Consider the following 27,423-nt stretch of genomic DNA (forward strand, 5'->3'; position numbering starts at 1 on the left):
ACGTTCCAGGCTCTTGGGATGGACCGCCGTCCTGTTTTCACTCCAAAGCTGGCTCACTGAGACCCCCGCGCAGAAAGCGGCCTCATCTTCCCCCGCGTACCTATCCGTGGGCATGGCCATCATGTCATTAGGCGTCGGTACGTGCTGGACATTGTCTCCCGATTTCTTTACTGCTCCCTCGTCTGGCGATTTGCAAGCGCGGACCCACAATTCCTCCTGCACTTGCATTTCTCTCCTGACGATGTTGGAACACTGCCCTCAACGCGACAACGCGTTACACAACAAAGTTTGCACGAGCTAACAGAGTTTGTGCCAACAAGGATATATGCCGCTTCTGCTGCCACCTACGACAGGACCTCGAGCAGGTGCTGGAAGCGGAACAGAGGCCCCGGCTCCTGCCCCATAATGGTCTTCGCGAACGACCAGATCACGTATGACAATATTATCGCACCTTGCCAGCAGGCCCGCAGTCGTGTACAATACGATGCATCCCACACTTTAACGAGCACTTCGACGCGACTTCGGGCTCAAGAGGCTTACTTCTGCTGTCTGCATCAAGTCCTTCTCGTACGTTGCTTGCAATCACGGCATAGATCAGCCGAGACAGCTCAGATTTCGTGGGATGTGAAGAAGGTTATGATGGATTATAAAGTGTATCAATTACTGAGCCAACGGATTGGAAAAACCCATAACACGAAACCTTTGGTACTTTCTCGATTCGCGCTTTTCATCCAGCCATCATCGCGATTACTTCGTTGCTACTCGGCACTTTCTGCAGTACTTCATCTTGATGATCGCAAGGTCTTCGAATTCTCTGTGGTTGCCACTTCCTAATAGGCGACAAGCAATTGATAAGCACTGGGTTGTCGCATGGACATCCTGTACCCCCAACAACAGAACGGAAATCTCGGAAGACCGGCAAAGTACCTTGACTTTGTCAGCCCAACTCCAAGCATGAGACTGCTTGAGACCGATGCCTACACTCTGGAGTCTGGTCATTGGTAAGCGGGTGAAAGCAAGGTGGCACGCTGGGCTACGTCTTGGAAGTGAATCAAAGTACTACTGTAAGCCAACAACATGAAACGGACTGGGACTACGCCGCTTGCACATGTTTGTGCACAGAGACCACGAAGGTTATTGAAGGTATTTGCTCGGACAAGCAGGCTGACACGAACTCCGTCGGCATTTCTCCCGATTCGCTTGTGCATTACTGTGAAAGGCTGTTACTCCCTCCAATGATAATGATAATGCATTGCCTTCTTTGGCATGCGGTCCGCATCTCACCAATTTTGATCAGGTGCTGTGCAGAGGAGAACGAATAAGGCAACTGAGCATCAACATGCAGTGTTTTGTGCGAAGATGGCCGAAGATGGCTGCTAACTTGCAGTGTTGAACATTCCCAGAAGGTCACTTGGCCGCACTCCAGAGTTGAGGCGATAGGACTCGGTCCGCTTCCGCGGTGAGCAAGGGCAAGGACATTCGAGCATCAGAGCCATGCTCCAGGACCGACAGCCACTACAACAGCACCTCTGCGCTTCAGGCCTTCGAGACTTCTACGAGCAGAGTCGTACGACGAAGCAGTTCGCTGCACGATGAAACATAAGCCAGACCTTGTAGCAAGCAAGACTTAGCGATCGACCGGAGCATACGAAAGCCCGATACATCCGCCGGCCTGCGAGGTCTCACGGACGAAAAGGACTTGATCCAACGGAGAATCCGACAACAAGAATGACCCGAAGCACGTGAGATACGGGATGAAAAATTATTCGACGATGTTGAGAGCGTACGTACCAAAGTCTCATGGTGATACGTGCCCGTGCAAGCTCTCTGCGTCGCTCGCCTGCCTGGGAGAGTGCCGTGTGCCCTCAATCCCTTGGCTCAATGCTTGAAGCCGCAGGCTATACCATCGCCAGATGACGGCAGGAGCCATTTTCCGTCAATGGCTCATGACAGATACCCATGCATCAATCTTGCAGAGTCTCTACGAACTCGCTCGGAAAGATCTCCTGCAACTCCCCACGAATCTTGACGTCTAGCCATTCGTACATCTTTTGAGCGCAATCACCTAGCGCTTCAGCTTTCAGAAGTCCCATGGCTGCTATAATATCCTGCCACAGGTCGCGAACGAACTCCGCGTTGGCCTCGTTGCAAAATGGAGCCTCGTGGAGTTTTCCGGCCACTCCGATGAGAAACAGCCGTTGATGATCACGATCGAGCCTATCGCACGCGCTCTGGATATGTGAGCCAGCGCACTTCTCTTTCGCCTCGCATCGAAGCTGGTGGAGAGTATCGCGCAACGCTCCGAAAGTGCGATGAACAGATGTGAAGATTTCTGTCGCGCAATTTGCAACATCCTGACGTGTTGCCGATAGAGAGGCTTCAATTCCGTCCATATCAACGTTGAAGAATTCTCGCATATCTGTGTCGACAAGTTCTCGCACGTGGTCGTGGTCCTTGCCAAAAGGATGACTAGTCAATCTCTGGAGCACGAGCCGGGTGTTGCAGAGCAAATTCTGCAATTCGCGGCATGCCGTGTCGACCACCAAAGCAAACCTGTAGTCCACTAAACGGAGCAAACCGTCCATTGTGCCGTCCCCGTGTGGAGCAAGTGCGTCCGAGATCATCCTGGCGATGTCAACTTGGGAGAGGTCGGAGGGCTCAGTTCCTGTCTCTTTGATGACGATCTCGGGATAGAAGCCGCAACTCGGCTCTGTTAGTACATATTTGCGGACTTGTCTCGAAATGATGACCTACTCGTACTCATTGGTCCGATCGGTCCTGCGCTTGAGATCTTCGAGCAACAAGTCGTCGTGCATGGCTTCGACAAAGCCGGCGAAGGTTATTACAGTACGAACACTGTGAAGAAGGTCCTTCGAATCTTCGAAAAGTCCCCTGAACCGCCTCTCGCTGCACCATTGTTGGTTCGCACTAAAGACACACCGCTGCCGTCGCCGCCGCCGCCATAGTCGCTCATGATCACTTACCTCTCTTGCTCCTCTTGTGGGTGCGTTTCGGCCTCAGAGGGCGGTTCGCCGTGGTCGACTGGCTCCGGCGAAGCCATTGTCGGTGAGTCGAAAATGAGTGTCGGTGTTGTTGTACAACAAGTGCAGGACAAAGTTGATGGGAAAGGAAAGTGTTCGTGTTGTGACGTGCCAAGACGCTAATACGTGACTGCCTAATGCCCGTTGAAGTGAAGCTTCACTTCAACGTTCACGTTTGCATCTAAGCGCAGCGGCTCCGCCCAAATAATTTTCTACTTTTTGGCTGACAAAATACGATGGATTCGCTGCAAGGCCAGGAATGCAGAATTAAGACTGACTGAGCCTAGTCAGAACCGCCGCACATGCCACTGTACACTTCTCTCCCTGCCACCCAAGAGCCAGTTCCAATCGCAGCCCGTCACGACTCGACTATCGATCTATGACTTGCAGCATCTTCTGTAATACCACGCTTCAGCACCTCTTGGGAGATCGCGATGAAACACTCCTTCCCCCATCCACGAATCGATCGTGAGCACAAGTCGTTCCACAAGCACAAAGGCAACACTTCCTCCCCCTCATCATCGAAGATCTACAGCTGTGCTGCGTACCAAGACTTCGACGGAACGTGGATGTCCAGTTCGATTTCGGCATTCCCAGTGCTGGCACGTAGCTCAGACACGACAGCATCCGAGGACATGGAATGCTCGTCACCCAATGCTTCCTGGACGCCAGCGTAGACCTGCAGCGTCTTGAGCTGAGGGTTTGTCCGAATCAGATCGCCCATGTCTCGAGGGTTGACCCAATGCATCTTGACGCAGAGATACTCTATCGTCTCAGGCAACACAAAGTCGTGCCCGAACATCGCATGAGAAATTCGCTCCTGCTGGCCCCTAATGGCGTCCTCCAGGTGCTCCTGGGTGTAGCGAGGATTGTGCATGACATACCATCCAGGACACTCGATCGTAAGCTGTTTCAATCGACGCATTGCAGAGATCGAAGATCCTAGGCCGGTCGTACTGCCGAACCTCACACTGTCGCCAAACCCGCTTGGCGCCACTCTCAGATGCAGCTTCTTGAGCTGACGGAATAGCCTCGCATCAAGGCTATGGCTCGAAGTCAAAGCGCCATCTACAAGATATGCCCATCGATTCGGCTCCATTGAGAAGGTGTCCAGCATAAGATCTTTCTCGGCCAAGGTGTCCAGAGCGGTAACCAATGTTGGAAGCTTCTTCGCCTCTATACAGGGGAAGGACAAAGCGCCGCTGCCCCAGAACTCTTGCCAAGCAATAGGTGTGCGCTGCTCGACCTCGCTTCCTGGGGTCATGAGCTGACTGTCTGTCAAGTGCACCGTTTCGAGTTTGTTAATCTCCTTTAGTCTCTGCCAAATCTGCTCGAAGATCTGCCTGTCTTCGCCACTCTCATTCATGTCCGCGATTTCGTAGATGCACTCGGAAGAGTTGAAAATCTGAGCGTCGTTGTCGTGACCATCATAGTAATTCCCTACGGTATATATTTCCAGGTAACTGTCCGGGTCCATATCAGCGTTTCCTAGAATGATCGTGTCGACACACAAGGAGATCTGACGAATAGCCGTTCCGAATACGGGGTGAGCGACTATTTTGGCTGCTTCGCGAATGCTTGCAGCGTAGCAGAGCAGAATGCTGACGGTTGAGAAGTTGACTTTGGTGTAGTGTCGAAGGATCTTCTCATTCGCACTGCGGTTGATAAGTCGGACTGCGCGCAGGTCCCTCGTGGGGAGAAAGGTGCCTACGAGCTCAAAGAGCTCTGTGGGCAGAGTGGTCCAGTCGACGGGCTCGCTGTCCTCCATCTTACAGTAGGGCTCTCCCGGAATGAGATCTGGAATGGTGAGACTCGAGTCTCGAGTCGATTGCTGAGCAGAGTTGAGTACAGAAGAAGCAAGCAACAAGATGCAGAAGAAGTAGGAGACTCGAAGAGTCAGTATACGTGCCCAGTAAATCGGAGAAAGAACGGGCCGATGGCTCCCGCTTTCATGTGATAGTCTTGAGTGAATACCAAATGAAACATCAGCAATGTACCTCGTCTTCGACAAACCCGACAAGCCCTACCAGACAAAATGGGGACCATCACTCGAAGTATGGCCCGTCGCGCGAAGGACATGGAGCAAACAACACTCTCGAATCTTCCTGCTGAGCTCTTCGAGTTAGTCGCCAACAGCGTCGATAAAGAAGGGATTGGTTGCCTTCGACTTGCCAACAAGGAGTGCTACGACAGGGCACAGTCGTCGTTCGCCAAAGTCCACTTCGAGGACCTTGCCATCCTACCGGCGTACGAGCCCAGTCTGAAGGACGCTCTCAAGATTGTTCGTGAGAGACGGTTCGGTTCAGCAATCCGGCAGATAAGCATCTGTACAGATGGCATACCATCACACGAGGACTTGCGAATCGCCTTCGCGAGAATCTGGGTTACTTTGTACAGTAGCAAGTCCTCATTCGACGCGAAGTCCGCATTCTTGACGCGGATTACAACGGCGCTGAATTCCGAGAATTGGGAAACCGAAGCTGACGGCGAAGAGTTCACGCCGCAGAGGGCTCTCAGAGACAGCGTGACAGTTGGAACCATTGATGTTATGGGCGAGGCCATCTTCGACAAGCTTTCGAATTACAAGAAACCCCTGGAAGTTGTTCTCACAGACTGCCGCAAGTCTGCCACTAGGCCACGGAAGTACGCGCAACTCGTTCGAGGAGGCGGGATGGTTTTTCCAAGCGAAATGACTCCGGCAAATGAGAACAGCGCAATGCGTATGCTGCATTGCCTGTCGCGGTGCGACCTTCAAATAGACAACCTTCGGATGGAGCCTGGACGATGGGGGCTACCGGTACACTCGTTACTGACCGACGAGGCATGCTTGGCGTCTCTTGCCAACCATCTGTCAACTTTGAAGACCGCGGAATTGGTAGTGTGGGTTAAGAGGGACCGCGACCCTAATTCACTTGGAAAAGGCCGGCGCATCGACCAGTTTATGAAGGCCCTTCAAGGTGCCGAGCAGCTCGAGTCTCTGTCGCTCGAGATTCTACACAGCGGCGAACATCTGCCGCACGAGCAGATCGAGGAGATCACAATTCGCAGATTCGAAAAGTGCGACACGTTGTGGACCTTTGACGAGCTTTTGCTGCTGGAGTTGAAGGCTTTGTCGCTCGTTGGAGGAGCTGTGCACTTGCACGAACTCGCAGGCTTCATCCAGCGACAGCCCGCGCTCAGAAGACTGCGTTTGATGAACACGGTGATATATCTCAGCGGACCGGGCGAGAAGGACTTCGAGAGTATCGAACGGGCGTTTGCGACGTTGCTGCCGGACCTGGAGGTCTCATGCGAAGGCAACACGAGGATTTACTTTGTGGAGGGTTGAGAGATGTTCTCCAGTCTTGACACGAGATCTGATCTTGCATGTCGGCGTGAAAGCTTCGAATCAGTGTCGGGAGAGAGTGATGTGTATTGTCGAGCCGTCGGAGCGAGCTCAGAATGGTGGAGGGCACAATCGGCAATTACAGGCAGGCGCGACCACATACGACTGCAGTATGGTGCCGTTGCTGATAGCAGATGTCTTTCGTTCTCTCGTAGTATTCGCATTGCACAAACAATGGACACAAAAGAGCCTGCACAAAGCCGCTGCCTCCTTTGATGAGATCTCGCATACTCAAAGCGCGAGGCAGGGGGTCATCTCATCGTTGTTTCCGTGCCGAGGCATCTACTGTCTCTCCAACCTCACCTGTTGTCTTCCTACTTTCTGTTCGATGGTGGACTGTAATGACACGACCCTCTTCATGATAGCATCATATAATTCTCTCCTCTTTGGATGCTGAAAATCGGTCGTCGATGACATTCCTCGTGATGACACAATCTCGACGAGCTTGAATGAGGCATAATGGACTACTTCTGCTGAGCCCACAAAAGAAGACAAACTTTGGTTCTGACTACTATAACGGACGGAAATAAGATGCTCGTTCGACAACTCAACATGACTCGATTTTGGGAGTTCGCACAACTTACCGATGGCTGGAAAAATGCTTCGTACTTTGATGAGATACCTCTTTCGAAACCTTCGGCTACGTCTGCGGAGGAATCCACATGCAACAAGTCCTCTAGAACGAAACCACATGCATCGGATGAGAGTATGCGAGTCCAAGGGAGATTGTACATCGGCGGCATCGCGGCTTTATATCAAAATCCTTCGCCGTTGAAGAAGGCTGGTGTGACGCATGTAGTGAGTTTGTTGGATTGGGAAATGGATGAGGAAGGGAGTCAAAAAGTGGCAGAAGTCACTGAGGCTGGGAAGCAGAGGATTCAAGGTGCTGAAACTGTTCAAGGGGACGATAAATGGCTTCGAATTGATGTTGAAGACGACGAACGGCAGGACTTAGCCAAATGGTTTGAGAAGACAAATCATTTTATTCATCAGGGACTTCAGGAAGGTGGTGGAGTTTTTGTGCACTGTGCCATGGGAGTGAGTCGGTCCGCGACGATAGTCTGTGCGTACTTGATGTGGAGATTTGAAGTTGGAAGAGAAGAGGCTCTGGAGTGGGTGAGGAGAGGAAGGGCAAGGTGTAAGCCGAATGAGGGGTTTTGGGAGCAACTGGGACTGTATGAAAAAGCTCTGCAGGTAAGACGGAAAGTGCAACGGGATGCCAAGTTGTGACGATAGGCAAGAGACGTTCTGGGAAAACTGGACATTCTGGATACGCCCTGGTTTGCAAGTATAGACTACATCCGCGCAAAGGACACGGTGCTACTATATGATGAAGCTTATGATACAATCAACCTTCGCTATTCATGTCTTCGTCGCATCCCAGCCCACCAGAAAACGCCTGCACTGCACAGCAGTGGCTTCCAAAGACCAAAAGACCATGACAGAAGAACGCTCAAGACGAAGTCTTTCGCCAAAACTAATCATGCCCGCCACCGGTCCTGCTGCTACCCATCTTCTCGATCCTCGACATCATGCCACCTTTTGCGATGCCGCTCGCTGGTCGGCCGACGCATCCTATCTTGCTTCCTGGAGCTCGAAGTCCGCTGGACATTGCAGAAGCGGGTCGACTAATGCTTTTTCTGAAGTCCTCAACGACAGACATGGCACCTTGTGCCGGGCCTTGTTCAGACTGCAAGAGGAGCATCTCGTCAACAGCAGCGACAAGATCACCCTTTTCGATCCGCTCCTGGGCAAGCTCGCGTTCTAGCTGCTCCTGGTGTTGGCGCGAAGTCAACATCTCTGCCTCCAGACGAGCAAATTGTGCACGTTGCTCCTCAATCTGAGCTTTGAGTTCTGCTTCAGCCTCGCCAGAGAATGTCATATCGCCTGCGACCGGTCCAGAAAATGTCGCATCCTTTGCTGCCAAGAGGTCTTCGTTCTGCTTCTCAAGTTGATGGAGACGGGCTTGCAGCTCAGCACACTTCTTCTCACCACGAGCCTCGTAGCTCTTCTTCAGCGTGGCAACCTTGCGTTCGTGCTTCTCTTTGTAGACAGCATGCAGCTCACGTGAAACAGCCTCAATCTTGCTGTCTATTTGTGCGGACACGAGCCGTTGCACGCGCTCCTCGACAGCAGAAGGATCGATTTCGCCGCCCTCTCCTGCTGCTGCTCTTGCTGCCAACGCGTCCGCATACCGCTCCTCCGCCTTGACTGCTCTTGCTTCCGAGTCTTCGATTCTGCGCTCGTACTCCTCCACCTTGCGCGCCAATTCCTCTTTCTCTGCTTCCGACTTCATGACTTCCTCCTTGACATCCTTGAGCAAGTGCTCGACTTCCTGCCCTCGCTTCTCCCACCCAGCTTTCTGCTCTTCCGCATCTTCGCGTCTATTCTTCTCTTCTCGCAGTCTCTCTTGTGCCTCGCCAACTCGACGCTCCGCATCTCCAACTGCGCGCTTGAGGCTTTCCACTTCAGCTTCGCGACCGCTAAGCGTCGCTTTCAAAGATGATATCTGCGAAAGGTACGACGATTTGAGTGACTCGAGCTCTCGAACAGTAATCGTGGGCACGGATCGGGGTGTGGGCGCAGGTGGGAGCTCGAAGTCGAGGAGGTTCATGATGCTGCTTTGCTTGGCAGGTGTGGCATAGCTTTGGCGTGTTGTCTTGTGCGGCGAGCGTTGACTGTTCATGAATTTGAGGAGATCTGGCTGAGTACTCGATTTGGCTGGCGAGGCATGACGGCTGTAGCTTGCCATGTTGTCCATTTGCTGTGTGAAGTCAATGAGGAAAGTAGTACCATCCTGACTTGACGAGTGGCCGTGTCCGCTCTTCGATCCTACTCTAGACCTTCGTGGAGTCGGCGAGGGAGATCGGGAAGGAGATGATCGCTTGCGAGAAGTTCGTGGAGTGGCATCAGTCTGTCTGCCGGGCGTTCGCAATGCCTCGCCGCGCTTGGTAGGACTTTGACCCATCTTCGCCCATGTGGTCATATCTGGTACCTCAGAGAAGGCGCTGAAGCAGGTATCATCGAATCCGGAGCTCTCTTCTGCGTACTGGTGTGTTGTTCGTGTATCGGAGGCGTTATTCGAGCCCCGGGGCGTGGACTGCGTCAGTTCTGACCCGAATGAGTTCTTGCGTGGACTCGTCGTCGCGCGCGGTGTTTCGGCATTGCCGGTCGCGTTTCGAGATGGCTTCAGCGGTGATCGCTTCGGTGTCTGTGATTTGCGCGTCGACTGTGGAGGAGGCATGAGGTCGGAATCGGTGCTTCCTCGTCGCGCCTCATTGACTGGGGAGTCTGGCAAGGCTTTGCTTTCAGGTGGTGTCGCTGGTCTGAGCTTTGTGATTGTGTTCCCAGTTTCTGGCACGTTCTCCTTGTCCTCCGCCATGTCGTCGAGTCCGTGCTTCATTGGTGTCGCAAAGATATCCATAGTATGCTGCTCCTCTTCCGTCTTAGTGATTGGGGCATCCCATGTTTTGCTTATCAGCCTGCTGTTGGCTTCCGACACGAATGGCGAGCTGGGTTCGTTGTGGTCGAATGCGAAGGTGCTCTCCTCCACACGTGGTTGGACTTGCGGTGATGGGTCCTCCATCGCTTATTCTGCTCGATTTGATCAGATGGAATGTGCAGTATGTCTTGGTATCGCTGTGTCTAGCGCCAACGCGCACGGGATGTGTGTGAGAACAAACATCGCGCCAAGAATAGAATGGTCGTGAGGGGCAACTATCCATGTCGCTCCAACACTTCGCCTTCCCCACAGCTGATCAGATGAAACTGGAGTAGACTCGGGCACAGACAACACTGATCAAAGCTGAAGGCAGTCTTCGCGGAAGTTGTGCAGAGGTAGCAGGTATTGAACCCGTCTTTTTGCTCTCAATCAAATGCTGCTGCTCACGATCGCCGCTGGGATGCGGACCGAACCCGACCAGATTGCAGTCGCCCAGCTCCAAGAGATCGCACATTCGAAAGCTACACAGATCCGAGATCTGCAAAGAAGACATGACAAACGCGGATGCGGTGTCGATGGCCATCGATACACGATTATGTGAAAGCGAACGACTACCTGCTATATGGTCCCAGATGTCCCATTTCTAATTCAGGTCGGAGCATTATCAACAAGGCCTGCTTCTCTAGTCCATCATGATACTGAGGACGTTCTTGAACTCGTCGCTGTTGTTGATATTCACAGCGACGCAGTTACTTCCTCCCACAAGGTTGGTCGAGAGACCCGTGCAACCGGCCTTCGAGTACGCCCAGACCTGAGTCAATGGTCCTTGTCCCCTGCAATGGATGTCAGTTTCGCTATTGTTCAGATTACTTTTCACGCTTAGCTTACCAGTAGAACGACACTGTCGTGGGGTCGATGTTGTAGCACTTTCGCGCCGGAGGGGAAGCGTGGTATGTTGGAGTGTTGCCACCACTGTTGTCCTTGCAGTCAGGGTTCGAGTATTGGTTGAGCTTTGAGGCTGCGCGAGTGTTCAAAGAGACCGGCTCGGCAGCTGGGCTTGCTAGAGCAGAGGCCGCGAGGGCAATGGCAGTTGTTGCAATGCTGAAGGCGTGCATAATTGCTAGAAAGACTTGAGGGCGATGAAAGTGATGGTTCTGGTTGAAGGTATGGATTTTGTTGGAGGCGCTGTGACGCTGATGCTGATGATGGATATGAGGTCTTGCTGGGCCATCTTTATAGCCTTCCGTTCAACTTACTGTCGCGCTTACAGACCTCCTCGATACCGCTGAAAACGAGCGCTGCGTAACAACCGTCAAGGGGAAATCGAGCCATGACGTTCCGGAGCCAGTCAAATGTCTCCATGCCTCCGTTCCAACAGATGTTCGTTTTGCGATACCTTTTCCATCTCCACGAAGGAAGCCTTAAAGTGGGACCAAGAGTATTCGACCCAGATTAATGAAACACCAACAAGCTCACCGGTGAATCTCGAGTGATGCGAGAGGCAGTGTAGTGTTCTGCAAAACTTTGGGAGATGAGAGTAGGAGCTGCAACCCGACTTAGTGGCCAGCTGAGCCTCCCGCCGTACTACTGCAACTGTCCCTCGCGGATCTTGAACATGTCACTGTTGTTAGTACCAAATTAACGGTCTCATAATACTGGTGCAAAGACAAGCATTGCTTCCTACCTTAGCTGCTTTGAATACTTTCTGTGCACATCATGATGCGAGAAAGCTAGTTCCGCTTTCGAGATGTACGACGGGCTCAGTGATAGCAAGGGTCGCACAAGCATATGAACGACATGTAGCCTGTTATAGAAGCAGCAACACTCAGCCAGCGTCAGTCCTTCCTGATGTCCGGCGTCGTGATACGAGTTCAGCTACGCGTGAAGTCCTCGCTACATCGCTGGAATCAGCGGCTTATCCGAGTGCCTTGACAGTCCACTTCTCGTAATTTTGCTCAGCTCTCCTCCTGCTTGCGGCACTTCAGAGCGAACCACGTGCACATCGCACAGCCATCCAGGCAGAACATTGAGACATCCCGAGAATTGCATTTCCCTACCTTCTCTCTCTTCGGGACCCCGAATCCACGGCAAGACGCCTGGCGCTCTGAGTCCTTCTCATCCTAGGCTGCTGCCAGAGTGCCAGACGTGGTAGGACACAGCGTCTGAATGCAATGCTGCTAGGTAGCTCAGCGTGTGGTCACGGTGGACGTCTTAGTGCGCGTACAATTCCGGTTCTACTGCTAGTCCGTACTGTATCGTGAGCATGGACCAAATGAGGCTCTAATGCAGCAAGCAGTCCAGGCTCATGACGGCATTTCACTACCTGTGGCGTCGGAAACACCAGGGTGTTCGCGGTATCGAGCACCTGCCGCCGATGGCCAACGCTGTCTCAAGACAATGCTCTTCCTCGTTGACTGTTCCGCTCTTATCGCTTTCCCAGCCTGGTAATTGGTCACTCCGGAAGTCTTCGCCATGCTTGGACAGAATGTACTCCGCATCCATTCTGGTCACGTGGAGGGCCGGTCGTGGCGCCAGTGGGAATCAAATGTGCCACTGCCACTTGAGGGAAGCGACTTCACTTGTTCGTGTCCATCCTCTGCCTCTTCTCACTTTCAACGCTCCTATACCAAACCACCGCCACTCTGATATGTGATAGCTCTTTCAAGGCCAGGCCGTGGTCCGTCCAGATCCAGCGCGTGTCCATCCCGCTCCCGCTGCCTGCTAACCTGCAAACTTCACCCACGAGTTGACCACGAGTCCGCCAAACGCCACGCGCACGCCGCACAGAACGCTCAGAGCCAGCACAGCGCTCGGTGGTCGACGTGAAGAAGTGGGATGTCGGAGTTCAAAGTGGTTCGTGGGGACGTGAACTGTGCTGTCAGCTCATCTGCAGCTCAAATCACGACATCCCAAGCAAGGGTCCGAGCAGACTGAAGCTGCTGTTGACTGGCTGCAGAATGTGTGAACGCTGGTACACCTACAACTTGGACACGATCACTCTCGCAAAATCTCGCGCTACTATCGCGCTATGCGCGCGTCGGCACTGGAGCGGTGGGTGCGAGTGAGGCTCGTTCCATGCTGTCCACCACCGCCAATCGGAGAAGTACCTCACCCGGTTTGTGCCAGGTCAGAAGAATTTTGCAAAGCCTTCGGGGACACTATTGCTTGGCGCTCAACCCGCGAGAGAATGCTCGCGCTTCTGGACCACTTCGCTCCATCGGTGTCATCCACCGGCTCAATCGCGGCCGTAGAGGACACGTTCATGACACCTTGTCCAGCAGCGCATATGCTCTATTTGCACTCCTGCCAAACGCAGCGCGGCGAGAGACGGTAAACGATTGATGATACTTTGTCCTGTGATATCCAGTGAAACGGCTGAAAGAGGTAATTGTTTCCCCCATTGTGACGTGGGCGTTGTGCACGCCACGCCTGGCATGCGAACTCGGCATGCTCTTCAACTGGGCGCTGTGCTCTCAACCGATACTTGAGCCTAGGCCAAGCCACATCGCTTCTGGCATTGAATAACTTCCACGCTTTTTGCACTCACTTCTTGTACTATACCTCCAGATGACACTACACCGACCATGAATATTATTGACACCACCAAGGACCTTTCCACGCTATTTGACAACCAAGCGCAGGCCACACCAGACGCGGTAGCGCTCGAGGACGAAAAAGTTACATACACGTATGCGCAACTCGCAAAGAAGGTCGACGAGCTCGCCCACCGACTTCGCCAACATGGAGTGAAGAGAGATAGCCTTGTTGGCGTGCTATTGCCACGGAGTGCCGATTATGTTGTCGCCTGCCTCGCTGCTCTCAAAGCTGGGGGTGCCTATCTCGTGCTCGAGCTTGCCTATCCTCCAGATTTGCTGGCCGATGTGATCGAAGATGCACAACCGGTCGTAGTCATCCACAACGAATCCGAGACCGGCAAGATCAAGCCCGAGATCCCTCGCATTGTCCTCGACGAAGACCAAGAAGTACTGACCAACGGCCATGCGGAGACCAATGGAGAAGGGCCAGGTCCTGATGACCTCGAGAAACTAGCATTCGTTGCATACTCCTCCGGTACCACTGGCAAACCCAAAGGCATCGCGAATCCCCATCGTGCCTCCGTTCTGTCATACAATCTTCGATTTGGCCTCTCAGATGTCGAACCTGGCGCGCGTGTGGCTTGCAATGTCTTTTTCGTATGGGAAATCATCAGACCTTTGCTTCGAGGCGCGACGGTCGTGACTGTGCCGGACGAGTCCAGCTATGACCCAGCCGCCCTAGTAGAATTACTATCTGCGAAGAAAGTCACAGAGACTTTGATGACCCCCACATTGCTTGCAGCCGTACTTGCTCGCTTTCCTGACATTGGCTCGAGACTTGCGAATCTGAAGACTTTATGGCTGAACGGTGAAGTCGTCTCTAGTAAGTGAACCAATAGCCCAAAGACTCTGCACTCCTCATATCATCGCGATCGAGAAGTGCAACCTATATTCATGCAATGCACTGCGCACACAGATCGATCGCAGAGATCGTAAGAAGCTTATGCTGGCCACGTGCTAATTCATCTTAGACGACCTTGCTCGCAGAGCTCTCCACGCTCTTCCACAAGTCCGACTACTGAATTGCTATAGCGCTTGCGAAACACATGAAATCGCCTGTGGTGATGTCGCGGATATGATTCGCGATGACGCCGTTAACTGCCCTGTCGGAAAACCGTTCGAACCTGAGCATATCCATATCCTGGGCGAAGATGGAAAGGAAGTTGAGCCTGGAAACAGCGGTGAGCTGTATGTCGGCGGTTCCTTGCTAGCTCGTGGCTACCTGAACCGTCCCGAGACCACCGCGGCGGCATTTTTGCCAGACCACTTCAACAGCGACAACCCGGACGCACGGATTTACAGAACAGGCGATCTTGCGATCTTACATGAGAACGGCTTGTTGGAAATTACCGGCCGTACTGGGACCATGATTAAGCTTCGTGGCTACTCTGTCGTTCCTGCGAAGGTCGAAGATACTGTTACCAAGTACCTGGCCGTCAGACAGTGCGCGGTCACTGCACATGGAGATGGCTTGGATCGTCAGCTTGTAGCCTACTTTGTGAAGGACTCCGAAGCTGGCAGCGACCGACCTGTTGTGGAAATCGACGATCAGAACCATAGCCCAGCTGCGAGGAAGATTCTTACGCCATATCTTGCACAGTACATGCTTCCCACGCTCTGGGTGGAACTAAGCGAACTTCCCACACACAGCGTATCTGGAAAAATCGACCTCAAGAGTCTTCCCTCGCCTATTCCAGTCAAAACAGCAAACGGCGCGAAACCTGCCAAGGATCCCATCAACATCGACGACATTGCAGAGGTTTGGGCCAATACTTTGGGCGCGGAGCGAAAGCAATTGAAGCCAGAGCACAGCTTCTTTGATCTTGGTGGTCACTCGCTTTCGCTCGCGGCGTTGGCTACCAAGCTTTCTAGGCGTTTTGGCTTCCGCATCCCTGTAGGACGACTGGCTGATCCGCCGACGCTCGAGAGCCACCTGCATACTGTTCGCGAAGTACGAGACGGTACAATTGCCGCAGTACAGTCCGATCTCCCGACTGCGTTGCGCAAAGATTCGAACCTGGATCGCGACATCGAGCCAAATGGAGCGAAAATTTGTGCTCTCAAAGATGCGAAGACAGTACTGCTTACCGGTGCGACCGGTTTCCTTGGTGCTTTCTTACTTCACGAACTTTTGGAGGGCACTTCAGCTCAGATCATCTGTCTTGTTCGTTCTCCTGAATCCTCGGAAGAAGACAAGCCTGGTTGCACTGCAAGGATACGAAGGAATCTCATCGATCTGGGACTATGGAGCGACTCCGTCATGGAGCGTGTCGAGGTTCTACCCGCCGACTTGCCTAGGAAGCGATTCGGGCTGGCACCTGAAAAGTTCAGTGAGCTCGCTGAGAGAGTGCAAGTGATCGTCCACGCTGCTGCACAAGTCAATCTCGTGTACCCGTACGCTGCGTTGCGAGCAAGCAATGTTGATGGCACGAAGGAAATTCTGCGATTAGCGTGCATGGGCGGCGCTACCGTACAGTATGTGTCTACCAACGGAGTCCTGCCTCGTTCTGAATCTGGTCACGGGTGGCCCGAAGACGCTATGCTCTACGTCGACGCTGTACCTGAGAAGATTCCTGATGGCTATGGCCAAACGAAGTGGGCTGCAGAACAGCTTGTGCTTGAAGCTGGGCGTCGTGGCCTTCCCGTGAGAATTCTGCGCGCAGGAACCATCTCTGGACACAGCTTGACGGGCGCTGCCAACGCCTGGGATTTGCTCACAGCGTTATTCGTGGAATCGATACACTTGGGCTATTATCCAGACGTTCGCGGCTGGAGGGCGGAAATGACTCCTGTCGACTTCGTGAGCAAAGCTATTGTTCATCTTGGTAACCAGACGCATGCGAAACAGTTGGTCTTCCATCTGGGCGATCCAGATCCGATTGAGACGAGGGAAGTATTCCAGCACTTTGCGGAGCTCGGGTACCCCACTGAACCGATGGACTTCGACAAGTGGGTGAACTTGTGGAACGAGAAACGAGGCGGAATGAAGGGCGGCGAAGGAGCTTTCACAGTCGACATCATGCGCAGCGGAATGCCAAGTGTTGGGTTCTTGCGTGACATCGTGGTGCTCAACAACGCCCAAACGAGACCCTTCCGCGCCATTGTGGAACGACCGAAGGTTGATCCGATACTCCTCGAAACATATGCCCGTCACTGGTTCGCCAGGGGATGGTTGGAGAAGCCTCCTGCACGGAACAGCGCTCTTGGAGGATCGGCTCTGCGAGTGCGCAAGAGTATTCTCACTGGCCGCGTTGCAGTCATTACCGGTGCTTCGTCAGGGATCGGTGCCGCTGTGGCCAGCGCCCTTGCGGCTGAAGGTTGCCACCTTGTCCTCGCTGCTCGCAGGACGTCAGCGCTCGAGAGTCTCAAGCGCCGACTTGCAGTCAGAGATGGCAAGGTCATTGTCAAGCAAACTGATGTCACGGACAAAGCTCAAGTCGATGACCTTCTTCAAACGGCCGAGAAGGAGCTCGGCGCAGTTGACATCCTCGTCTCTTGCGCTGGCGTGATGTATTTCACCATGATGGCCAACGCACACACAGACGAGTGGAACACCACGGTGGACGTCAACTGCAAAGGTCTGCTGCATTGTCTCGCAGCGACTGTACCCGGTATGCTGAGGCGTGGCGCTGGACACATCGTGGCCATCTCATCCGATGCAGGACGTAAAGTATTCCCTGGTCTCGGTGTCTACTCTGCCTCCAAATTCTTCGTAGAAGCAACTCTGCAGTCCTTGCGCCTCGAGACTGCGGGCAAAGGTCTGCGGGTGACAGCTGTGCAGCCTGGAAATACCCAGACAGACCTGCTGAACATGTCCAGTGATGAGGAGGCTATCAAAGCATACGGACAACCGAGTGGGGCGAAGATCATGGATCCTGAGGACGTGGCGAATGCTATCGTGTATGGTCTGAAGCAGCCAGAACACATTGCTGTCAACGAGATCTTGATCGAGCCCAGGGACGAGCCTATATAGGTCGTCGCTGTCGTTTCGAAAACCTGGGGAAAGCACGGTCATGGTGCGTGTGCAATTGAGCTCCTTTGTATCAGTGTTATCAGAGACATCAAAAACGTGTGTAGGATTATTCCATTGAAAGCGCTTCTGTCGTGCCATTTACTTCTTCTCCCAGTGGGTCCTGACAATAAAGGTCCTTTTCACGCTTGAGTCTTATGACATCCCAGAAGCCCATATTCGTGTGGCGCGGAACGATAAGCTGAGATGATAACAAAAATTGCCGCTTTCGAATACCGCTCCTCTCAGACTCTGGTTCCCTGCGTGGCATCTCGCATCAGCAAAGGCGGCAGATGTACGTATTGCCGTCGCACGTGGGGCGTGCAGGAAAACATCCTGCCGATCACAACGTCTCATCTCTCGCACGAAAGCCTCTTTATGTGATTCGCACAGCTGGAAGCATAATGCGTCTTATATGCCTTAGCATCAGAAAGCCACATTTCCATCAGTGGGCAGGACATACCAAGCTGACCAATTCGCAACGACGCGGTGATGGTAAGACCCAAAAAGATCGCAACAATGTATCTTCTGTACGTCTCTCTCGATCTCCCATTTGTTTAACGGCCCGGCAAAGCGGCACGTCTAGCGAGTCGCAAACCCCATCTGCCGCGGGTAGACGGTGCCCGCTTTCGGGCTGGGCGGCGTAAATGGCGGACTTTAGATGGGAGCGACACTCCTTGGGCGAGCGAGTGATTGACAATCGTGGAAAGAACAAGGTACCTTCCTCTCTGCTTCGTTTCATTCGTGACCGCTCTTTCGGAAAATGATGATTTCGAGACTCCGGAGTACAACCACAAACGAGGTGAAATAGGAATACAGCAGCACACCTCCTCTCTTATGGTAATACCGATAGCGAGAAAGTTTAAAGCATTCCGCGCCGCAGACGCAGCATCGCTGCCAAGCGATCGATAACTACGCTTTGTGGAACGCCGAGAGATCTAAGAGAGATGTCGCGGTCTTCGGCGAGTGACCTGGGGAAGGAGGCCGAGACTCGGAATGTCAATCAACACAGCAACATCGACCATGATCTTACTACTGGCCAAAAGGAATTAATCGAAGCCGCTGAACCACCTTTCACCGAGCGTGAATCTGTCGAGAAAGATGGGCAAGAATCGAACGACTTGGAACGAGTTGCAACGAAAGCTTCTTCGAAACCTAGCGTGAATAATATCAAAAGCGTACCGAATGGAGGGCTTTGGGCTTGGTTGCAAGTTGTGTCGAGTTTCTTCTTATTCATGGTGAGATTGAGTCCTTCCTCGCCACAAAATTCGGCCGAGGAATGAGGAGTGCTGATATTTGTTCTCGTACAACAGAATACCTGGGGAATCGTAAACACATTGTGAGTGAACGAAGTACCATACCAATCAATGGGGAAGAACCACCACTGACCACAAGTCCTTTCCAGCGGCACATACCAAACCTACTATGAAACCGGCCTCCTCTCCACATCCTCACCCAGCGCCATCTCCTGGATCGGTAGTATCCAAGCCACACTACTCTTATTCGTAGGAAGTCTAACAGGCCCCATATACGACTCCGGCTACGCCCGATCACTCGTCTTCACTGGAACATTCCTCGTGGTCTTCGGACAGATGATGCTTTCCCTGAGCACAACCTATTACCAAGTAATTCTTTCACAAGCGATCTGTATCGGCATCGGGACCGGATGTCTTTTCATACCATGCGTTGCGGTGTTATCGACGTACTTTAGCACGCGGATAGCAACGGCGGTGGGACTGGCGGCGGCGGGTTCGAGTATTGGCGGCGTAGTGTATCCCATTGTGTTTTATCGATTACAGCCCGCGATTGGATTCGCTTGGACGACGAGGGTGCTGGGGTTCCTGGAGTTGGCGACGCTGGGAGTGAGCTGTGCCGTACTGAGGATCAGAGTCTTGCCTGCCGGCCGGCGCAAATTTTTGGACCTTGCGGCGTGGAAGGAGGTGCCGTTTACGTTCTTCGTTTTGGGCACCTTTATTGGATTCCTTGGGTTGTAAGTGCTTTGCTCTGGTGATCAGGTCCATTGATGTTGAAACTGACGACACCGTTGTAGATATACCCCATTCTTCTACATTCAGTCTTACGCCCTCGCGCTAGGGACATCTCCAGACCTGGCCTTCTACCTTCTTGCCATCTTGAACGCAGCGTCGACCTTCGGACGAGTCCTGCCCAACCTTTTGGCCGATCGCATCGGGCCGTTCAATGTGATAATTCCCTGCACATTTATGACTGGGATCCTTTGCCTGTGTCTCGTTGCAACGGATTCCTTCGGTTCTGTGGCTGCCATTTCTGCGTTATATGGATTCTTCTCGGGAACCTTTGTGTCTCTTCCCGCAACGATCTACGTCCATATCACAGCCAATCGAGGTCTGATAGGGACGAGAATGGGCATGGGTTTCTCGGTGACCAGTATAGGTATTTTGGTCGGGACGCCAATTTCTGGAGCGATCTTGGGTGCGAGTGGGTATAACGAGATATGGATCTATGGTGGCATCATGACGATCGTAGCAGCCGCTCTGATCTGCGTGTGTAGAGTCAGTAAAGGCGGCTGGGGCTGGAAAACAGTGGTCTAAGATATCGACAGTGTTTACATTAGACAGCAACGAATCATCAGACGACGATCTTCAATTGAGCTTGAAACTACCAGGGACGAGCCTCTGAAAGACCTCGTCCGGATCGTACTTCTTGCTGACTTCTTTCAAGAATTGCAAGTTCTGCGCTCCGTAGCTTGCAAGCGGGGTTTGGAACGGTGCCGCGTAGTTCAGGTACTCGAAAGGATAGCCGACATCGTGGACAGCGATGTATGTTTGGATCAGAGTAAGCCATTTTTGAACAGCAGAACTGACCTCGTTGTCGAAGCGAGCATCTTCCCTGCGGTTGCCTTTAGCTTGCATCGCATACAGTTTTGCAACACACTCACCACAATGGCATGAGAAATACGATTACTAAGTTTTTGGTCGTGTAATTGAGACCCATGATGTTGCCGCCATCGGCGAGCCCGCGGTCATTGTAAACACGCGGAAGTGGCTCGTACTGAACGTCCCAAGTCAGATCCGGAATATGGCTCAGCGTCTCGTAGACATCCCGCGTAATCTGGTGGACTTTCTCGAGTACTGGTCCAGAGTCAATGACCACGGGCTGTATCGTCACAGTTGCAAACGTGACCCTGTTCAGGTTAGATCGCGGCATGACGAAGGACGAAGAACATCTCACCGAGCAACCGGAGGGATACTGTTCGGAAAATCGGCGAATGTCGTCCAGCCCGTACTATCCGCCAGCTTATTTCCTGAGAAGAGAGGATCGTATGCCCATAATGCCGAAGTCTCATTGACTGCATCAACCGAGGACACCCAGTTGATGATTTGGTCCTGGGATGAATTTTTGGTGTGCACGAACTCGAGAGCTGCCAATGAAGCATCATCATCTCCTTCGGCCACCTTTTCGACGAACTGCTGGAAGGACTGAAAGGTCGTATTTGTATCCGTTGCGGGAAGTGCGAAAAACCCTCCCCAGATCTTTTGGTCGTGCTTGAAAGTAGCAATGTCAAAGCTGGTGACGATGCCAAAGTTGTTACTGCCGCCCTTCAGTGCCATAAAGAGGTCACTGTCACTACTGGCGTTGACGTTCCTTACCTCTCCCGAAGCGAGCACGATTTCGTAGTTGAGAACGTTGTTCGCGACCCAGCCAACCTTGGGAGTGAGCCAGGAATACCCGCCACCAAGAACAAGACCTCCTACACCTACAGTCTTGACTCGGCCGCCAGGAATTGCCACTCCGCTTCCATTAAGCTGATTGTAGACATGGCCCCAGGTGCCCCCAGCGCCGAGCCGAGCGAAGCTTCTGTCGGGTGACAGAGCTGTGCGATTGAGGAAAGAGAGATCGATGACAACACCATGGTCGATGCTGTTCGCTCCAGGCCAAGGCGTGTGGCCCCCGGCCTTGATGGCGAATTCACACTTGCCTTCCGCTAGAACAGTCACAGCCTGGGCAACGTGCTCGGCAAGATGTGGCTTGATGATACAGGTTGGATTGAGGCGAGCATTGGTCGACCAGCGGGCGTTCTGAACGGCAAAATCAGTGTCGTTGCGGCCGTAGAAGGATTGTGTTCCCGGTTTGTTCTCAAGGCTACGGCACTAGTGAACAGTCAGCAGATCTTGAGTGAGGCGTCATACTCAAGCACCCACGCATTGCGACACATCTGCAGTAGTGAAGGTGATCAGCGCTGTGAACGCGACTCCTAGAGCCTTGAGCAACGCCATGACTCTGCCGCCGAGGGGGAGATGGAGGAAGTAGAGGTCAGCGGCTGCAGCGAGAGGTGTGTGAAGTGACGAGGAAGCGTGGAAGTCATGAGATGTAAAGGTAGAAATGGCGGTCCTGCATTACGCAGGGAAGTTTCACCCAACAGGAGCGAGCCATGCATCACAGTGGAGACTGGTGCGCGACACGGCTTCATCGCGTCTCCAGCGAGACCTGAACCTCCCAACGACCACCGTCGCTCTCGGAGACACTCCCGGGGATGGTGGTCGACAGCGAGGATGCCATTGAAGACGCGGCCTCTGGTGTGCTGGCTACGGGTGTCTGGCGCGTAGGATACGTTATCGTCCTGCGTGTGTTGCAGGATAGGCTCGTTTTGTGCATGTACATGTGGAGGAGGATGGATGTTGTGGAGCACAAATGGGAGGAGAAGGAGACGAGACCACCGCCTTCTCCCAGAAATCTTGGCGACTCGGCTCACTTGCTGGGATGCAAGCTGTCCAGAAACACCGCTCCTCGATTGTCTTCGCTGCTCTCCTCCCTCCTGTCTAGACAATTCGCGAGCAAACATGAGAGGTGCAGCCGTGGCCCTGGTGGCCCTCGAATGTGCCGCCTTTTCACATGCCGCTCGCCCACGTGGAGTAGGTCCGGATTGTACGTCCAACAAGTCCATCCTAGTCTCTCTCCTAGCCATTGAACTGCTAAACTAACAGCCACGCCCAGTCGCCAAATTCTACGAAGACACGACCACGTTCAAATGCATCACAAACCCCTCCGTCACACTCTCCTTCTCTCAAGTCAATGACGACTACTGCGACTGTCCGGACGGGTCAGACGAGCCAGGGACTGCCGCATGTGCCCACATATCCTCATCATCTCCACACACGCTCGAGAATCCTCCGAATGTTTCGAATGCTTTACCTGGCTTCTATTGTAAGAACAAGGGGCATAGACCGAGCTATGTCCCCTTTACCAACGTGAACGACGGGATATGCGATTACGAGCTGTGTTGCGATGGCAGCGAGGAGTGGGAAGGCATTGTCAAGTGCCAGGACAAATGTGCAGAAATTGGCAAGGAGTGGAGGAAGCATGACGAGGCAAGGACGAAGAGCCTGAATGCTGCCAACAAGAAGCGAGCGGAACTGGTTAAAGAGGCACAGCGACTACGGAAGGCTGTTGAGGATCGCTTGCAGAGTCTAAAAGCAGAGGTCGAGGCAGCTGAGATCAAAGCCAAGAGCATGGAGCAAGAGTTGAAAGACGTACAACGGAGCGAATCAGGCAAGACTGTCAAGGCTGGTCCTGGCAAGGGCGGCAAGTTGAGCCAGCTCATCGAAATCGCACGCACGAGAATGGACGAATTGAGGAATAGCCTGGTCCGGACACGAGCCGAGCTCTCAGTCAATCGCGATAGGCTGAAGAAGCTGGAGAGCCTGCTCACAACTTTCAAGGAAGAGTACAACCCCAACTTCAACGATGAGGGCGTGAAGCGAGCTGTCCGAGCATGGGAGGACTACGCTGCGAGTTATACACTCGCAGCTGACCCAAACGACGCTCAAGAGCGAGATATGCAGGAGCTCATCAAGGAGGATTCTGAGAATGGTCTTGACTGGGACCAGTACGTTGAGGAGGAGAGCGAGACTGATATTCGTAAGTTGGTCCCTCACTGGTATCTCCATCACTCAACCCCAAGCTAACAAACACCAGTCTACTCCTTCACAAGCTACCTCCCACCCTCCATCCGCTCCTTCGTGGACAACAAACTCCACGACCTCCGCCAAACCCTCATCGACAACGGCATCCTCGCCAACAACGCCGCCTCCTCCGGCACCGAAACCAAAAAAGTCACCGAAGCCCGTGAACGCCTCACAGCCGCCACTAAAGCCCTCGAAGACGCCAAAAAGTCTCAAACCGAACACACCGACGACCTTGCCAAACATTTCGGCCCCGACGACGTGTTCCGTGCCCTCAAAGACGTCTGCGTCTCCAAAGACTCTGGCGAATACACCTACGAATTCTGCTTCATGGGCCGAACGAGCCAAAAGTCTAAGAAGGGTGGTGGAAGCACGAATATGGGCTCTTACAACCGCATCGAAACGATCACTGTTGATGAGGACCTCCCGACGAACGGCAAAGGTCTGGGCAGAGGCGAGAGGATCGCAATGAAGCATGAGAATGGTCAGCATTGCTGGAACGGACCAAATCGCTCCACGACGGTGATCTTGGCTTGTAGTGAAGAGAACGAGATCTGGAAGATCATGGAGGAGGAGAAATGTGTGTATAGAATGGAGGTGGGAACGCCCGCGGTATGTGGCGTCGAGGTTGTGAAGACACAACAAGCTGGTCATGATGAATTGTAAGTGAAGAAACAAAGTTTCACACGTCGAGACTTGATACAGCAGTAGAGGACGCTTTGTGGGGTTGTAGTTAGTATATGCAGTACTATATACCTCTGCTACCAGCCGTTCCCAGTCCTTTTGCGCTTTTTCACCAGCTTTTGAAGCTCGAAAATTCTTGGTTGTTGTGCCATTGACAAACTTGCGAGGCCCGGGCCATAAATCCAGAGATCCACCGTTCAATCATTCCCAGGTCAGCTGAGCCGGTAACGAGAGACCGACGCCAAGCCCGTCGTGTATCGCTCTTGTTCATCATGAGGCTTCGCCCGAAATGTGTCGAAGCAGCACGCTCATTCCCTATTCCAAAATGTACCACCAACGCCACGCGTCCAGTCTTTTTCTCAAGCAGCTCGTTTCCCATATGCACGTGCGAGAGAGAAGTTCCTCGCTCAAATATTGGCCCCAACCAAAAGCGCCTCGCGAAAAGACATGGAAGAAACATCTTCTCACTCATTTTCCCAAGCCGGAAAGACTTGTTTCATTCCCGCCGCTGAAACGCCACCCGCTTGCTATGCACCACAAAACAACACGCTCGAGGTTTTTGCCTCTCCTGAAAAGTAACCAAAGCAAAAACACGCTGATCGATCTGAATAACTTCGAATGTCCGCGCTTCACTTAGCAACGTCGGCGTCGGAAGAGCTGGTGGGAGTATCGATGCCGCGTCTCCGACGCGACAGCCGGAAGCCTGCTCGTGTGTGATGAGATGGCTCTACAGATTCCTCCCAGTACAGATTCTGGACCTGCTGATTCTCCGAAGTCCCGTCATCACGACCGAGAGCGCGGGCTCTCAGCGCTTTGTGTCGACGAACTTCACGCTCATTGACGACTTGGCGCATGATGCTGCCCACAGTGTCGGCTCCCAGACGACCAGCGAGTGCAGGGTGCTCCAGCAAGTATTTGAGCAGGGGAAACGGGAGTGAAAGCAGCACAGATGATACAGCAGTGGTCGCAAATGATGGGCGCTGGTGATCATCGTTGGCCATTTCTCCAAATCGAATCTTGCTCAATCGGGGGTCTGATCTTGATGATTTGCTCTCATGCTGGTGTGCGTACACTGGCAGTCGGGGAAAGGAGGGAGACTGAGGTGCGGAGGAATCGATGTAAAAGTTAGGTGGCAGGTTGTGAGCAGCGAATTCGAGCGCCCGTGCAAGCAGAGCCGAAGAGTGAGGTTCGTAGGTCGGCGATCCACCAGCTTCCGGCTTGGTCGAGGAGTCGTCACTCGAACACGTGCTCGTCTTCTCCTCACTGCCATCTTCGATCGGCCACATTTGCCCCAGTCCTCCGTCAAGTGCGAACGCAAGGATGGATGTAATGGTGTCCCATTGCACGTGGAGGGCAGCAATCTCGACACCACGCTGAGCCACTGCATGGATGTTGAGCCAAGCACCAGTAGCAATGTACTGCAGGGCAAGCTCCACTCGATCTTCGCCAGTGGTGTTGGGGCCCAAATTGTATAGATCGAAAGGCGGCAATGGTCCACCGTAGAGGTAGCGAATGGAGTCCACGAATGGGCCGATTCGCACGTAACGTCCATTCAGCGGAACATTCAGTTGTGATATCGATTGAGGCGAGGTAGGTGCTGAGTTGTTGCGAATGAGCTCGGACAAGCGAGGACTGCGTGCCAGTATAAGCTTGTGGCCATCCAGCTCGAGGTGAGCGGAGGCCTCTTCCTCAGACACAAGAATGTGGCAATCAGCGAACGCAGGATTGCGAAATTGCGATAGTATATGATCACGCATCGATTCCGCATTCTCCATGCCAGCAGCCATCTCTGGATGATGGAAGTTGGGTGGCGGAGGACCCATGTGGTGTGGGAATGGAGGGGGGATATTTCTGCTTCCGAAAGTAGATTTGTGGTCAGAGTACATTGCTTTAGCACTATCGATGCTCTGGTCGAGCCCAATGGGCGACTGCAGATCGATGCCCGCTCGTGATGATGCATGCGAGCCAGAACGTGATCGTGGCCCATAGCCGTTTGCTGCGACGACGCCATTGGGTGTGAGGTCTCCTCTCGTGGGATAGCGCGGAGGAACATGAGTGTGGTGGTGGGCGAACTGTTGCGATGGAGCGAAGCCCTGCCTAGTGGCGAGATGGGACGGTGGTGGATGTCCGTTCTGGTAGCGTTGAGGCGGTGGTTCCGAAGCATGATGTGCATGGATGTAGTTGTGTGCCGGCGGCGGAGCTGAAGGGGGTGGCATAAAGACCGAGCCCATGCCTGGTGGGGGCGCTGGAGAAGATCCAGAAGACTCATTTCCACCGAAGACAATGCTGCCGGCGCTCGGGTGCACGGGATGTCCATGAGGTGGAGCGGGTGGCCGGTACTGCATTGATGCTGCGGACAGCGGGGTCTGCTGCTGCTCCGCTGATGGTATGAAGGCAGGTGGCAGCTCCGTTCGAATCGGCCGCATGTCGAATCGATCGGCCGGCTTTCGCCCAGATGCTGGACTGTTCGGGCCGGTAGAGCTGGAGGCAGGAGCGTGGCCATTGGTGAGCGGCGTGATGTGCGAAGGCGCCTCACTGGATGCAGGTTCTGGGGTAGCTCCGTTTGACAAAGACGCAGCGCCGCTTCCTCTTGACACGGGTGTCTGTGCTGATGGCCGAGTGTGAGCGTCCTGCTCTTGCTCTTGCTGGGCTCCAGCTGTTGGCAGCTTCTCGAACACTCGTGCCTCCTTCGCCATCACTGCTTCCTCAACCTCGCCGTTCTGGCTCTTTTCGGATCGTGGTGGCGAAGTGGTGACCGGAGTGCTCGCTTTCACAGCTGCGTTCTTCTGGGCCGACGTCCGGACATGCGGCGGCTGCTGCTGTTTCGGCTTGCTGAAGGCGAGCGGGATGGCGGGCAGCACACGGCCAGTGCTGCGTGTAGGTCGGTGTCCATTCGAGCCGTGAGCGACAGTTCCGTTGTGTAGCGGCGTCATGGTGAGCAGAATTGCAGCAGCTTCGGAATGGCAGTGCTTGCTGTTTGCCGGCCAGTGTTTCCGCCGCGGCCGATGATGTCGTTGATGGGCGACCCCAGGAGCTGGGTGGTGATCAGTAATTGGAGACTCCTGGAGCGCCGGTCACTGCACGCTGCACGTGGCAGTTCACTTCACAGTCGAAAGTGCGAGTGTTGGCGAGAGACAGAGAGCCGGCAATGCGGTAGTGGTTACTCATTTCTCCGCTTGTTCAAACTTTGGTGGAGTCTGCCGTCATCCCGAATCGGCTCACCTGCCTATCCTCGCATGCATGAATAATCAACATGGCTCGACTTCACTTCACGCTCCATCGTCTCTGTTCTCTCACTCCCTTTCGGAAACTTGTGGTCGGGCC

The 27,423-nt window shown here is 53.5% G+C and overlaps 11 protein-coding genes across 11 annotated transcripts; 5 read left to right on the forward strand and 6 right to left on the reverse strand.

Annotated features, from left to right (window-relative positions):
* Positions 1-1,964: 1,964 nt before the first annotated feature.
* On the reverse strand, positions 1,965-3,061 carry CKM354_000187000 (uncharacterized protein; the record flags this gene model as incomplete). Its single annotated transcript, XM_044797005.1, has 3 exons — positions 1,965-2,703; positions 2,755-2,907; positions 2,985-3,061. 3 exons carry the CDS (start codon positions 3,059-3,061, stop codon positions 1,965-1,967), a joined length of 969 nt encoding a protein of 322 aa, XP_044652940.1.
* A 509-nt stretch (positions 3,062-3,570) lies between these two features.
* On the reverse strand, positions 3,571-4,809 carry CKM354_000187100 (uncharacterized protein; the record flags this gene model as incomplete). The annotated part of the gene is made up of 1 exon (XM_044797006.1): positions 3,571-4,809. One exon carries the CDS (start codon positions 4,807-4,809, stop codon positions 3,571-3,573), a length of 1,239 nt encoding a protein of 412 aa, XP_044652941.1.
* A 309-nt stretch (positions 4,810-5,118) lies between these two features.
* CKM354_000187200 (uncharacterized protein) lies at positions 5,119-6,369 on the forward strand (the record flags this gene model as incomplete). The annotated part of the gene is made up of 1 exon (XM_044797007.1): positions 5,119-6,369. One exon carries the CDS (start codon positions 5,119-5,121, stop codon positions 6,367-6,369), a length of 1,251 nt encoding a protein of 416 aa, XP_044652942.1.
* Positions 6,370-6,978: 609 nt separating this feature from the next.
* CKM354_000187300 (uncharacterized protein) lies at positions 6,979-7,656 on the forward strand (the record flags this gene model as incomplete). Its single annotated transcript, XM_044797008.1, has 1 exon — positions 6,979-7,656. One exon carries the CDS (start codon positions 6,979-6,981, stop codon positions 7,654-7,656), a length of 678 nt encoding a protein of 225 aa, XP_044652943.1.
* A 247-nt stretch (positions 7,657-7,903) lies between these two features.
* On the reverse strand, positions 7,904-10,012 carry CKM354_000187400 (uncharacterized protein; the record flags this gene model as incomplete). The annotated part of the gene is made up of 1 exon (XM_044797009.1): positions 7,904-10,012. One exon carries the CDS (start codon positions 10,010-10,012, stop codon positions 7,904-7,906), a length of 2,109 nt encoding a protein of 702 aa, XP_044652944.1.
* Positions 10,013-10,550: 538 nt separating this feature from the next.
* Positions 10,551-10,983, reverse strand: CKM354_000187500 (uncharacterized protein; the record flags this gene model as incomplete). Its single annotated transcript, XM_044797010.1, has 2 exons — positions 10,551-10,701; positions 10,757-10,983. 2 exons carry the CDS (start codon positions 10,981-10,983, stop codon positions 10,551-10,553), a joined length of 378 nt encoding a protein of 125 aa, XP_044652945.1.
* A 2,469-nt stretch (positions 10,984-13,452) lies between these two features.
* On the forward strand, positions 13,453-17,437 carry CKM354_000187600 (uncharacterized protein; the record flags this gene model as incomplete). Its single annotated transcript, XM_044797011.1, has 2 exons — positions 13,453-14,287; positions 14,436-17,437. 2 exons carry the CDS (start codon positions 13,453-13,455, stop codon positions 17,435-17,437), a joined length of 3,837 nt encoding a protein of 1,278 aa, XP_044652946.1.
* Positions 17,438-18,420: 983 nt separating this feature from the next.
* On the forward strand, positions 18,421-20,043 carry CKM354_000187700 (uncharacterized protein; the record flags this gene model as incomplete). The annotated part of the gene is made up of 4 exons (XM_044797012.1): positions 18,421-18,711; positions 18,787-18,812; positions 18,879-19,463; positions 19,524-20,043. The coding sequence occupies 4 exons, from the start codon at positions 18,421-18,423 to the stop codon at positions 20,041-20,043; spliced, it is 1,422 nt and encodes a 473-aa protein (XP_044652947.1).
* Positions 20,044-20,094: 51 nt separating this feature from the next.
* CKM354_000187800 (uncharacterized protein) lies at positions 20,095-21,729 on the reverse strand (the record flags this gene model as incomplete). Its single annotated transcript, XM_044797013.1, has 4 exons — positions 20,095-20,341; positions 20,391-20,636; positions 20,684-21,603; positions 21,655-21,729. 4 exons carry the CDS (start codon positions 21,727-21,729, stop codon positions 20,095-20,097), a joined length of 1,488 nt encoding a protein of 495 aa, XP_044652948.1.
* Positions 21,730-22,293: 564 nt separating this feature from the next.
* CKM354_000187900 (uncharacterized protein) lies at positions 22,294-24,081 on the forward strand (the record flags this gene model as incomplete). The annotated part of the gene is made up of 3 exons (XM_044797014.1): positions 22,294-22,378; positions 22,448-23,371; positions 23,429-24,081. The coding sequence occupies 3 exons, from the start codon at positions 22,294-22,296 to the stop codon at positions 24,079-24,081; spliced, it is 1,662 nt and encodes a 553-aa protein (XP_044652949.1).
* Positions 24,082-24,728: 647 nt separating this feature from the next.
* CKM354_000188000 (uncharacterized protein) lies at positions 24,729-27,032 on the reverse strand (the record flags this gene model as incomplete). Its single annotated transcript, XM_044797015.1, has 1 exon — positions 24,729-27,032. One exon carries the CDS (start codon positions 27,030-27,032, stop codon positions 24,729-24,731), a length of 2,304 nt encoding a protein of 767 aa, XP_044652950.1.
* Between the last annotated feature and the right edge of the window lie 391 nt (positions 27,033-27,423).

This window comes from Cercospora kikuchii, assembly GCF_019650295.1.
Source record: "Cercospora kikuchii DNA, contig_00001, whole genome shotgun sequence".
NCBI lineage: Eukaryota > Fungi > Ascomycota > Dothideomycetes > Mycosphaerellales > Mycosphaerellaceae > Cercospora > Cercospora kikuchii.